Source organism: Podarcis tiliguerta, assembly GCF_965153285.1.
Source record: "Podarcis tiliguerta genome assembly, chromosome: 5".
Classification (NCBI taxonomy): Eukaryota; Metazoa; Chordata; class Lepidosauria; order Squamata; family Lacertidae; genus Podarcis; species Podarcis tiliguerta.
Window position 1 is genome coordinate 11,799,833 of NC_139538.1, and position 13,782 is coordinate 11,813,614.

Consider the following 13,782-nt stretch of genomic DNA (forward strand, 5'->3'; position numbering starts at 1 on the left):
CTCCGTTCAGATTGGGCCAGAGAGCTGGAGCTGGCTGCCTTAAATTAGGTCACAGAAGCTTAAGAGTATGATCAGAGCTGTATGTGGGCGCATGCAAACACACACACACACACACGCACACACACACACACACACACACACACCCCTTGCAGCAAAATATATTCACTTCAGCGTACGAAAATAAGTCCATTTGCTTGCTTTGCACAGTTTCTCACATGCTTTCTGGGTTCAGGTTTTCAAGACATTGTGTGTATTTTCTGGCAAGGCACCCGGTGCAGAGTATATATATATTGGGAATAATGCAGGCTTGTAGGGGAAAGGGACAGTGGAGTGCCTATAGGATTGCAGCTTTAGCTCACTGACCTTCCAAATAAGCACCCATAGGGCTGCGCAGACAGTTTCACAGCTCAAGCTAAACAGGGATAAGAGAATGCCTGGGGTAAAACAACAGCAGCATGCTGCTGCTAGGAGTAAAAAAATAATGGGTTGGGGGGGCGACAAACAAAAGTGGAAGCGAGAGAACTGGGCTGGCCGGAACAGAGATTTTTTAAAAATGGCACCTTATTGATTTGAATATCAAACTATTAGAGCAAATGACGTTAACAAAGCGGCTCATGCTTCGTTTGCCTGCCCAAAATGAGGATGAAGGTGAATCATGCCCAATTATAAAAGACCTTGGAGCGTGCATTAATTTTTTTTTACATTCCTTTGCCTTTGTGAGTGCCTAAATAACAACGGCTAACATTCACATGTGCATTACTTTCTGGAAGGTGTAATAATAATAATAATAACAATAATAATAATTTTTTTATACCCCACCCCTCCGACTGGGTTTCCCCAGCCACTCTGGGTGGCTTCCAACAAAATATTAAAATACAATAGTCCTTCAGATATTAAAAACTTCCCTAAACAGGGCTGCCTTGAGATGTCTTCTGGTAGTTGTTTTTTTTCCTTTGACATTTGGTGGGAGGGTGTTTCGCAGGGAGGGCGCCACTACCGAGAAGGCCCTCTGCCTAGTTCCCTGTAACTTCGCTTCTCGCAGTGAGGGAACTGCCAGAAGGCCCTTGGCGCTAGACCTCAGCGTCTGGGCAGAACGATGGGGGTGGAGACGTTCCTTCAGGTATATTGGACCGAAGGCTTTCTGTTTAATTTGTTGAAAAGGCATTGGCTAAGGCAGAGATGGGGAACCGATGGCCACCAGGAAGTTGATGGACAGCAAGTCCCATCATCCCTGACTGTTGACCATGTTGGTGGGGGCTGATGGGTTTTGGAGTCCAGGCACATCTGGAGGGACATAGATTCCCCGAGATCCTAGAATGAGAAGCTAGAAGAAATGGTAACAACTGAGGCAGTCCAGCTCAACCAAGACTGAGCTACAGCTTTTGCTTTAGATTGTTCCTAATCTACAGAATTTGTGAAAAGACGTCTTGGTTCAAAAGGCATTCCCGGACAGAGTTTTACGTATTGCGGTGCACCAGGGCTATAAATACCCTCTCCTTAGAAATCAAAAGTGCAAGCTTTCCGCTAGCAGCTTCTCTCAAAGCTTAGAAAAGCACCTCGCAAAGCTCATTTGTTCCACACCCACGAAATATTTGAAAGCCCGAATGCAACACTTCGGAGGAGTCGATCAATAACATCTAGCAGGAGGCAATATTTAAGAACTTAGGAGGAAGTGGGGGGGGGGTTGATGTCAGTCCTAATTCAAATTGATACCTAATAAATACATCCCGATAAAAGATGTAATGCATTTAAAATGTATGAACCACCTATTCATTATACAAATTTGCTTCCTTAATGACTTTTAGATGGATGATTCCACCCAGCTTCATTTCTCCTTTGAGTTACGCTAGGGCAGTTTATTGAAACTTAAGGGGAGGCTCATTGGAAGTTATCCTTCTGCATAAACTTGGCGTAATTTATAATAATGCTTCGCGGATAAATCAGAAAAAGGCCTTGATCCTGTCACCGAATAAATTGCTGTTGAAACGTCCGTGGTGTGATGGGAGCGTGCATGGGAAATTTGGCCATGGGCTGTAGCTGAAGAGGTAGGTGGGTGCCAGATTATCCATTTCCAGCTGGCTTTGATTCACCTTTCTAGCAGTCCTTGATTCCCCACCCTCCAAAAAGTCTCTCATTTTTTGGGGGGGGGGGTGATTATTAATTAATTAATTAAATCTGTATGCAGTGGTACCTCAGGTTACATACGCTTCAGGTTACAGACTCTGCTAACCCAGAAATAGTGCTTCAGGTTAAGAACTTTGCTTCAGGATGAGAACAGAAATCGTGCCACGGCAGTGCGGCGGCAGCAGGAGGCCCCATTAGCTAAAGTGGTGCTTCAGGTTAAGAACAGTTTCAGGTTACGAATGGACCTCCGGAACAAATTAAGTACTTAACCCGAAGTACCACTGTACTGCCCTTCATCCAAAGATCTCAGGGTGGTTCACAGCAGAAAAATACAAAATGAGAATATGAAATGCATACAGCCATACCTTGGGTTGCAGCCGCTTCAGGTTGCGTTTTTTTGGGTTACGGACCACCGAAACCCGGAAGTACCGGAACAGGTTACTTCCGGGTTTTGGTGTCATGCATGCGCAGAAGCGCTAAATCGCAGAATCACAACCCGCGCGCTCGCAGATGCTCCGCTGCGGGTTACGAACGCTGCGGGTTGCGAACATGCATCCCGCACCGATTGCACTTGCAACCCGAGCGTCCACTGTAATAAAAACATAATAGCACACACACACAAGCCCTGCCACAAGCACGTCTAAAAAGCCAGTGTTAATCAGCCAAATGCCGCATCGAAGAGAAACATTTTTGCCCACCGCCTAAAGATACGTAATGAAGGCACCAGGAAAGCCTCCCTGGGGAGAGCATCCCACAAATGGGGAGCCACTGCAGAAAAGGCCCTTTCTTGTGCTGCCACCCTCCGGACCTCTCGTGGAGAGGGTACACGAAGAAGGACCTCAGATGATGATCGCAGGGTCCAGGTTGGTTCATATGATCAGAGGCGGTCCTTGGGGTATTGCAATCCTGGGGCATTTAAGGCTTCATAGATCAAAACCAGAACTTTGAATTGGGACTGGAAGCTAATTGGCAGCCAGTGGGCAAGGATTGCTGTCGCTTGCTCATTGAACAGGGTGGCCGCTGAATTCTGTACCACCTGCAGTTTCTGAACCATCTTCAAAGGCAGCACCATGTATAATGCATTGCAGAAATCTAACCTAAAGGCAAAGCAATTTGGAAGAAGTCAGGCAGGCACATGGAAGAATTGATTTTTGAACCCAGAAGACCAGCACCTGTCTCAGTTTTCCTTCCTTCCTTCCTTCCTTCCTTCCTTCCTTCCTTCCTTCCTTCCTTCCTTCCTTCTATCTCAATGGGATAAAATAAGCTTAAAGATGCAACTTGCATCATCTAGAAAACTTCAGCATGCATTTCGAACTCAGGCCTCCTACAATTAAATCTGAATACTCCTCCCCTTGGGGGATGTGGGTGGCGCTGTGGGTAAAAGCCTCAGCGCCTAGGGCTTGCCGATCAAAAGGTCGGCGGTTCGAATCCCCGCGGCGGGGTGCGCTCCCGTCGTTCGGTCCCAGCGCCTGCCAACCTAGCAGTTCGAAAGCACCTCCGGGTGCAAGTAGATAAATAGGGACCGCTTACTGGCGGGAAGGTAAACGGCGTTTCCATGTGCGGCTCTGGCTCGCCAGATGCAGCTTGTCACGCTGGCCACGTGACCCGGAAGTGTCTCCGGACAGCGCTGGCCCTCGGCCTCTTAAGTGACATGGGTGCACAACCCTAGAGTCTGTCAGGAGTGGCCCGTACGGGCAGGGGTACCTTTACCTTTACCTTACTCCTCCCCTTGAGAAAACATGCACACACTGAGTAACATACTACGCAACGTCGCCACGACATCTGTAGTTGCAGCTTTAAAATAGACCCTATTTCACATGGCAGTGGGGGGAAGATTCTCCACCACTAACCCATTGCATGTTTTTGCTCTGAGCGGATCATTTTTTTGAAGGTGAAAAAAGCTGACGACTCTCACAAAATCCAGCTCTGCGATGTGTTGCAAAAGAATTCTCAGCCTTAACTTTCTCGTCCTTAAGATGTGAAGAAGGTCATTGTCAACACTTGATGCAGCTCACAGTCGCTGTGATGCATTATGTCAGCATTTTGGGGGGTTACGTTCCTCTGTTGGCTATTAGATATTTATAATTTGGCCATAAAAGCTACGCAGGACTTGAAACTTGGCACCAGGGATGGAAATCTGAAGTAACTGTTTATCATTCTGGAGCAATTTGGCTCGCCCAGCCAGAGCTGCTGCTGTGTGGCCCTCGCCCATTGACAGCCAGGATGGGCGTATAAGCGATAGACTTGGACCATTCCCCAGTCAGCCGCATGATGCTTAGTGGATGATTTACTGGTCAATCACTATCTCCCAGCCTAAATTCCACCCCTACCCCAGGTTGTTATGAAGGGAAAATCGGGGAATGAAACACTCTTCATGATTGGGTTGTTCCTTGCTGTAATTCCAGTGCAACGCTGTATTGTATTGAATATAAGAAGTGCAGTTGGCCAGTCGTCATACAGGATCTGGTCCCAAAAAATTGAGCATCGCCCAGCCAAGTCCTAGCTTCCCTTTCCGCCAGGGGTCAGGAACCTGTGGCCCCTTCATATGATACCGTATTCCAATAATCCCCAACCCCTGTGCTGTGCTGACTGGGGCTGATGGGACTTGGAGTCCAATAACATCTGGAGGGCCACAGGTTCAGCCTGACGTCAACAGAACCTGAGTTGTACCAACGAAATCTTGAAGGGTGTGGGGAAGAGAGGAGCATTTCCAGCCAAAGTTAGGCCCCACAGCCATTAAGTACAAGCAGATGGTAAAATTGGTGCCCCGTTAATTAGGAAAAGAGGGGTTCTTTGCTGTAGCTCAGCCGCCACCAACATGGCTTCCTGCAGATGTTTTGGATGACAGTTCCCATCAGCATGTGCTGGTTGAGGCTAATGGAGGGTAAACAAAGGCTGGAGAGGCCTGAGAAGGGTGCATTTTCCAAACAAATAATCTTTTCTTTCCTCATCATCCAAACCACAGCTCACTTCACTTCTGCACCTCTGGGAAATTCACTGTCTAATAAGCTATGACCCGCAACTTCCTGAGAACATTGTCAAAATTATATCGTGTTACTTTTGCTTTGCTTTCTAAGAGATGGGCTGTATCACGATGGCTTTTCATGGAACGGGAGTTGTAATAATTTGCCACAGATGCTTTTCAGTTTGTGCAGGTCAAGTTTTAGGGTTGTTAATGCAGGTCCAGAATGAATTAAGGGCCAAACCCCCCAAAGGGGGAAATATCTACTGAATGTGCTTAGAAACCTCTCTGCAGGCAAGAACCAAGGCTTATCGGGCTAACCAACTATGAGAGGAGCTCCTTTTCAGACCTTATCACACAAAGATGTGTTCCAACTGCACCGGCTGCCAATTCATTTCTGGGCCCAATTCGAAGCACTGGTTTGGATCTATAAAGCCTTAAACAGCCCAGGACCGCAACAGGGGAGATTTATGTTTTGTTCTTATTTTTATTATGTAGTTTGTAGTTTTTTATATATTTTAATTTTATGTTGTGAACCACCCTGAGATCTATGGATGTAGGGCACTACACAAATTCAATAGGTACTAGTAGTACAGTGGTACCTTGGGTTAAGAACTTAATCCGTTCTGGAGGTCCATTCTTAACCTGAAACTGTTCTTAACCTGAGGTACCACTTTAGCTAATGGGGCCTCCTGCTTCTGCCGCACGGTTTCTGTTCTCATCCTGAAGCAAAGTTCTTAACCTGAGGTACTATTTCTGGGTTAGCAGAGTCTGTAACTTGAAGCATCTGTAACCCGAAGCGTCTGTAACCCGAGGTACCACTGTAGTAGTAATAGTAGTAATATTGCAACTATAGCCTGCAGGCAGCTGTATTTTTTTCCATTTTATGAAACTGGGCTCCAGATCATGTGAAGAGCGTACATTGCTGCAAAAGTCCAGAATGTGGGGATTGTGTGAGGGTGGGGGACGCTGATAAAGGAGCAGAGCTGAAGAGTGATTGTATTGATGTAATCTTTTCTCATTTGAAAATTGCACATCATGTGTACACACCAAAGCCCCTATTATGATAGTTTGATGGGCTTTAATTTATGTGTGTTCTTCATCCTATTGACCTCCGCGTGTTGCTGCTTAGGATATTTGCAGCACCTTAAAACCGGCAAGTGTATGTTGTCTACTCATGAGTAAATTTAGCCAGGCCATGTGTTTGTTGTACTTTGAAGATTGGGAGAGAATGTGTTCATTGCAATAGCCGCCCAGGCACCGTGGAAAATATTCTATAAAAAGTTAGTATCTCTTTTAAGAGATAATGGCTTTTTCCATAGCACCCACCCAAAAGAGAAGGCCTGGCCTCTGAAGAGAGATGTAAAATATACTTTGAGCTGCTTCTCTTGTTCTTCGGGAAGACCGGAGTCCCAGCCGCTTGTAACAGCGTAGAGAAAAACATCTCTCTAAAGTTGTACCGCAGGCTGGAGGGTGAGCTGGGGAGAGGACCTTGTGCTAAGCGGTTGGGTTTATATCTAAACTTATCACTTCCCTTATTTAAAAGACAAAAGGATCACCTTGGAGAGAAGGCGGAATATTTATTTTGGAAGCCCACTGAAACATTCTAAATCTGCACACATAGATTAGGCAGGTATAAGCAGTTTGCACTGTGATGTCCTCCTTGGGAAAATTGCCCATTCATTTCACAGCCTTCCCTTTTTAAAAATCCTCCATTCACCATTAATTATTTTCATTTTTTATGTTACACTGCCACCTTTTGTCCATTGGATAGGAAACCTCTCGTCAGCTTGGATGCCTGCCAGGTTTTTTTTTAATTATTATTATTCTCCCCTGTTTTCCTTGATCGGTATTGGAAGAGAACACTTTGAGCCAGCCTTTGCAATATATATAGGTGAACGATAATGCCATTTTAAAAAAATATTGTGACAACAGCCTGAGTGGCAAATCACTCAAATTCTAGTAATGTGCAGTGCAAGTGAAAATATCCTTGATGCTCCCCAAATATCGTCCTTTACCCTTGTGGTGTAGAAACTGCTTCCATGGGCCTTAGGTAAAGGTAAAGGTACTCCTGACCATTACGTCCAGTCGTGGACGACTCTGGGGTTGCCAGCGCTCATCTCGCTCTATAGGCCGAGGGAGCCGGCGTTTGTCCACAGACAGCTTCTGGGTCATGTGGCTAGCATGACTAAGCCACTTCTGGCGAACCAGAGCAGCGCACGGAAACGCCATTTACCTTCCCGCCGGAGCGGTACCTATTTATCTACTTGCACTGGTGTGCTTTCGAACTGCTAGGTTGGCAGGAGCAGGGACCGAGCAACAGGAGCTCACCCCGTTGTGGGGATTCGAACCGCCAACCTTCTGATCGGCAAGCCCTAGGCTCTGTGGTTTAGACCACAGTGCCACCCGTGCCCATGGGCCTTACCTCGAACATTTATACTTGTAGTATCTGGATAGAGGAATCAGACGGGGAGCGTAGATGGCGTAATTTTTCCATGTATAGATGCTGCCCTGGCTTTTCCCCATCTGCTGCTTTGCCTTACCCAGAAGACATTGGTTACAGTTACACCTTTAAGTCGCTTTTGCAATGGCAGGCTCTGCATTTATTTCTTTACTTAGAACCTTTATAAACCGCTTGTTCGGACGAAAAATTCTCCAAGCGCTGTACAAGTCGATAATGATATATATAAAGATGACCGAAGTCCGCAGGCGCATTTTAAAAATGCATAAAATCATCATTAAAAACAAAGGGATAAATCAATATAACATTTGAAGGAAATATAACTAATCCATGTGTCTGGATAGGCTTCCTGGGAGGGAAACATTTTCAGCTGGTGTCTAAAAGAATAGGTGGCTGCCTAATTTCAAGAGGCAGGGAGTTCCACAGTACAGGTGCTGCCACACTAAAGGAGGGACTTTTTGGAAAGGCAGAATGAACATTGTGTGGCACCTGTAAAAGTGCAAGTTAATGTGCCATTAAGTTATTATTTATGTATATGTTTTTTAGAGACAAAGAGCAGTAATGTTCACCTTCAGATTCTTAACCTGCTGTGTTTTGCTTTGTCCAGGGTTATATCCTTCGTTGTGACCTCATGGTTTAAGCGGGCATAAAGATGAGTATAAGCAGTGATGAGGTTAACTTCCTCGTATATAGATACTTGCAAGAGTCCGGTGAGTATTTGGCTAATAATTCTTTGAGGGATCCGTTTTGGGGGCAGCATTTAACAAATATTCAGACATCCTTCAGGATCTGTATGCATAGTTCCTGAAAGACTAGAGTATGACTCATCAAGGCAATTTCTCTTACCCAAACTCCCATCTGCTTTCAAATTTCTGGCATGGCGAGGATGACAATGGCCTACTTTAACATAACAGAATTATTACAAGTCCATATTATCCCAATTTCTGCCAACTTATGCCTTAAGATCTGCAAGGGAAGCTCTGCCGGTGGTCTTGTCGACGACGGCTATTTATTTGGCAAGGGTGTAGAGCAGAGCCTTCTCTGCAGTGACACCCTGGTTGTAGAATTAACTCTTGGGGGAGATACAAATGTCAGCTGGAGACATTTATTGTTCCTCCAGGCCAGTGCTTCTCAAACCTGGATCTCCAGCTTTTTTGGGGACTACAGTTCCCATCACCCCTGATCACTGGTCCTGCCAGCTAGGGATGATGGGAATTGTAGTTCGAAAGCACCTGGTGACCCAAGTTTGGGAAACACTGCTCTAGGCAACGGAGATGTTGTGTTTCCTGTTGAATGACTTGCTGATATATGTCTAGCGATGGTTTTGGGATACGTTTTAATACTTTTAATGTTTTATGGTGAAACATTGCATTTCATTTTAGATGTTGCAGGCAACCCTTTGAGTTGAAGGGTGCTTTAAATATATAATAAATATCTATAGGTAAAGCATTTTTTTGCTAATCCGAACTGCTATATGGATGCTAATTATTGTTCCTCCTAGAGCTGAACTTCCAGTTTTTCTTTTCTCCCTGCTTTGTGTACAGTGGTACCTTGGTTTACAACCATAATCCGTTCTGGAGGCCCGTTTGTAAACCACAACAGGTTGTAATCCAAGGCGCGCTTTTGCCAATGGGGCCTCCAAAAAAAATTTGTTTGTAATCCAAAAAAATGGGTTGTAATCCCAAAAAAGGTTGCAAACTGGGACATGCACTTCTGGGTTTGACATGTTTGTAATCCAAAATGTATGCAAACCAAGACGTATGCAAACCAAGGTACCACTGTACTTGTTGAAAAGCACCAGTGTCTTTCAGTGAGTTTTTGACTACCCCTCGGAATTTAGTACATTGGCTTAATACAAAATGCTCAAGAAGATTATTATTCCAAAGCAGCTGTGAGATGCATTGACCAGTTTCAAGAGAAATAATTTCCGGGGCAGAGGCCTTTTTGGTGGCAGCCCCTGCTCTTTGGAATAAGCTTCCCAAAGAGTCCTGCCTGGTACCTTCGCCAACTTCATTCTGCCAGGAGAGAAGGTGTATTTGTTTTCAAAGGCGTTCTTGGTTGTTATTTTTTTACCTCCAATTTTTCGGTTATGGAGTTTGCTAATTGTTTTTTGTCTGCGGGATGAATTTTGTACTCTGAAAAGCTGGATTCTGTAACCTGTCAATTCTGCCCAGTCTGGATCAAAAAATGTTCTCAGCTTTAATGCAAAAGCAGCATATGGTACCCCAAGTGGAAATTGTCGTCACGGATTGTTCTTCTTATGGAAGTATATTACCGGGAGAGGAGTAATATGGGATAAAGCTACACAGAAAGGAGATTGCTCACCTGGATTGTAGCACACAGAACGCCAGTTCTTTCCGACTAGGATCATGTTTTGTACATCAAAATAGACTTTTAGAAAAGCATGCACTGGAAGTTTTGTTAAGACTTATCCCCCCCAAAAAAGTGTGGAAAAATATGCATGCTCAGGTGTTGATTCTTTTCCAATTTTCAAACAAAACTTCAACTTATTTTGGGCCAGTGTGCACCTTGAATTGCATGTTGTATGTAAAATTCAAACTTTCTGTGTACTCTTTCACACGGTGTTGGATTCAGAAGATACTGAGTTTTATTATAGAAAATAATGAAAAACCACATGGAACACTATAAAAGGTGGGGTATGGGGAATATTCCTTGGGGAAGGGGTTCTTTGTACCTGATAAGAGCTCACCTTCCTGAGCATTTTGGTGAATTGTCTGCTATTTTTGCAAAAAACGTTTGAGGTTAAACTATAGATTGACTAGACTAATGTGAATCAGACAAACCGAGCACTTTTAATGGAGAGACCTAGAGTTTCAGTGAGGACTTCAGTCTTAACACAAGCAGTTGGGAAGTTTATTTGGCCACTTTTAGCATTGCTAGGGGACGCGGGTCTAGGACTTGCCGATCAGAAGGTCGGCGGTTCGAAACCCCGTGACGGGATGAGCTCCTGTTTCTCGGCCCCAGCTCCTGCCAACCTAGCAGTTCGAAAGCACATCAAAGTACAAGTAGATAAATAGGGACCGCTCCGGCGGGAAGGTAAACAGCGTTTCCGTGCACTGCTCTGTTTCACCAGAAGTGGCTTAGTCATGCTGGCCACATGACCCAGAAGCTGTCTGTGGACAAACACCAGCTCCCTCGGCCTATAGAGCGAGATGAGCGCGCAACCCCAGAGTTGGTCACGTCTGGACCTAATGGTCAGGGGTCCCTTTACCTTTACCTTTTAGAATTGCTGAGATATCGCTAGCATGGCTCACATGTCGGATCCATCTCCACATCCAAAGGAGCAAAAACCTAGCAAAAGCAGAGTAGAACATTCCCTTTTAATTTTTATTTTCTTTTTAAACTGAGATATGGTCGACCCAGCTCATTTCTGGCACGAGAGTGGTATGTAAGCGTGATAATAAATCTTAGGGTTTTGCCGCAGTTACATAGATTCCTAGCGGTTCAAGGCTCCTCATTCTACGGTATTATGTTTTTATACGTGTTGGAAGCCACCCAGAGTGGCTGGGACAGGCCAGCCAAATGGTTGGGGTATAAATAATAAAACTATTATTATTACTATTATTGGAAAGGACCTGTAGTTAATCCAAATTAAAACAAAAGAAATCCAAAAGGCCACAAGGCAACCCCCCACCCACTCATTTCCCCCCTCCTGGCAATCAAAGGACAACAGATTTGCTGCCAGGCTATCCTCTTTCTGGAGAGAGGCAAGGGGCCACCACAGAGGATGTCCTGTTTCTGGTAAGCCACACACCTCTCATTTGTTTTGCCTACAGGAAGTCCCAGGTTTAATCCCTGAAAACTGCTGGCAGGGCTGAGAGAGACGGCTGCCTGAAGCCCTGGAGAGCTGCTTCTAGTCAGTGTAGACAAAACTGAGCCAGATGGAGTAATGGTCTGACTCTATATAAGCCATCTTCCTGAGTTTCTCCTTCAGTAGCAGCAGAACAAGGGAATAGTAATAGTAATAGTAATAATTTATTACTTATACCCCGCCGATCTGGCTGGGTTTCCCCAGTCACTCTGGATGGCTTCCAACAGAATATTAAAAACACAATAAAACATCAAACATTAAAAACTTCCCTAAACAGGGTTGCCTTCAGATGTCTTATAAAAGCCAGATAGTTGTTTATTTCCTTGACATCTGATGGGAGGGTGTGCCACAGGGCGGGCGCCACTACCGAGAAGGCCCTGCCTGGTTCCCTGTAACCTCACTTCTTGCAGTGAGGGAACCACAAGAAGGCCCTTGGAGCTGGACCTCAGTGTCCAGGCAGAACGATGAGGGTGGAGACGCCCCTTCAGGTATACTGGGCCGAGGCCTCCAAGGAAGGTCTTAATGGACAGGCAGGTTCATGTCTGTCCCACTCTTTTCTGGATCCAAAAGGACCTGCATGTTGGTGATCGCACGTCAGTTGAACACACCCAAAATGGTTGCTACCTGTACTGGGGTTTTCAGCTCGAGATGCTATCCCCACAGGCTGTGAGCTGGAGATCACATCTTCTGGTCTAACCTGAGGTACCAGCCCCTCAGAGTCCAAACTGGGACTCTTGTGATTTCTAATCTCTCACTTCGTGTGTATGAATTGCTCAGTTGGATGCAATGTTTATCTTTGAAAAATCCCACTCTTCAGTTTTTCCTGCAGTAGCGGTAGCATTCCGCTTAATTCAGCCCAAACTGGAAAATGTATTCATTCCCTCTATTGTTTGCACGTTAGCCCAAAGCGGGAGTAAATTAAGTTCCCAAAAAAAGCTCGCTCCAAAGCCCTCCTCGTCTGATTGGACCGCCTTCAAGAGAGGGTTGCCTTCACGGGGGAAGTGTTTGGAAAGGGAAGCGGTTTTTTTCGGAGACCTGCGACCCTGGCTCTGCAACCATGAAAATCCTGCGTGGGGTGTCTCCATGATAAATCACAGCAGTGCCAGCTCAACAGTGGCTCATTAGTGCTAGCGAGTGCGGCGTCCAGGAATGAGATGAATACACACATTATTTCCAGGGATGGCAGAAAGCCGGCGCCTGGCAGCTGAACTCAGTGGTGTGCGATTTTTAAAGCCTAGCTACCCACAGAACCTTTAGTAATGTTTTAGGTCCTGCTTATAATACCTGTTTTAGTTACTCAGAGCGTGCCAAGGCAACTGAAAGCAGTGTACCTGTGGCAGACAATCTGCACTCCTTCTCTTCTTTACACTGTCCTGCCTTGCTCCCTTGTAGTCTTGTTTAATTTTGACAAAGTTGTCTTTTTGATGAGCCTTAATAAGTCGTTCCTCTCAGGCCCAGATTTTTTTTAAAAAAACAACAACCATAATCCGTAAAATTGATGCTCGCTGCATTAACAATAATTATTGTAATTGTTAAGAGCAAAATTCTGTTTAATTATTATTTGCTGCTGTTTTGAGAGTTAATTTTATCATTTACTGTTCTATTCTATTAGATTATTGAATGTTACTTTATTTGATATAAGGCAATCCATTTTAAGTGGGACGCGAGTGGCGCTGTGGGTTAAACCACAGAGCCTAGGACTTGCCGATCAGAAGATTGGCGGTTTGAATCCCCGCGATGGGGTGAGCTTCCGTTGTTCGGTCCCTGCTCCTGCCAACCTTGCAGTTCGAAAGCACATCAAAGTGCAAGTAGATAAATCGGTGCCACTCCAGCGGGAAGGTAAACAGCGTTTCCGTGCGCTCCTCTGGTTCGTCAGAAGCGGCTTAGTCATGCTGGCCACATGACCCAGAAGCTGTACACCGGCTCCATCGGCCAATAAAGCGAGATGAGTGCTGCAACCCCAGAGTCGGTCACAACTGGACCTAATGGTCAGGGGTCCCTTTACCTTTACCTTTAATCCATTTAAAAGTTACATTTTATTGTGGCTTTTTGTGTTGGGATCAGATTATTGTAAGGTGTTTTTCTTTTCTTGTAAATTTTGTAAACCGCCTTGTGTAGAATAATAAACAAAGGCGGTACACAAATTAAAAGTGAAATGATAAGTTTCACATACAAATGCTATAGGCTTGTTTGCCCATTGTCTTACTTGGGGGACTGACCTAGATATGTCCATGGTACTCACGTGCACCAAATTTTTGAAATTCTGAGCTTCAGAATGCTGGCGTTTTGTAGCACCTACATATCATAGAATCATAGAGTTGGAAGAGACCACAAGGGCCATCGAGTCCAACCCCCTGCCAAGCAGGAAACACCATCAGAGCACTCCTGACATATGGTTGTCAA

The 13,782-nt window shown here is 45.1% G+C and overlaps 1 protein-coding gene across 4 annotated transcripts in view; it reads left to right on the forward strand.

Moving 5' to 3' along the window:
- TBL1XR1 (TBL1X/Y related 1) overlaps nucleotides 1–13,782 on the forward strand; it is a 176,168-nt gene that overhangs the window by 128,675 nt on the left and 33,711 nt on the right. For all 4 annotated transcript variants that reach the window (XM_083442256.1, XM_083442259.1, XM_083442257.1 and 1 more), the window contains exon 3: nucleotides 8,155–8,257. In XM_083442256.1, the coding sequence (XP_083298382.1) occupies nucleotides 8,200–8,257 (58 nt within the window). In that variant the 5' untranslated portion in view covers nucleotides 8,155–8,199. The remainder of the gene's footprint in view (nucleotides 1–8,154; nucleotides 8,258–13,782) is intronic.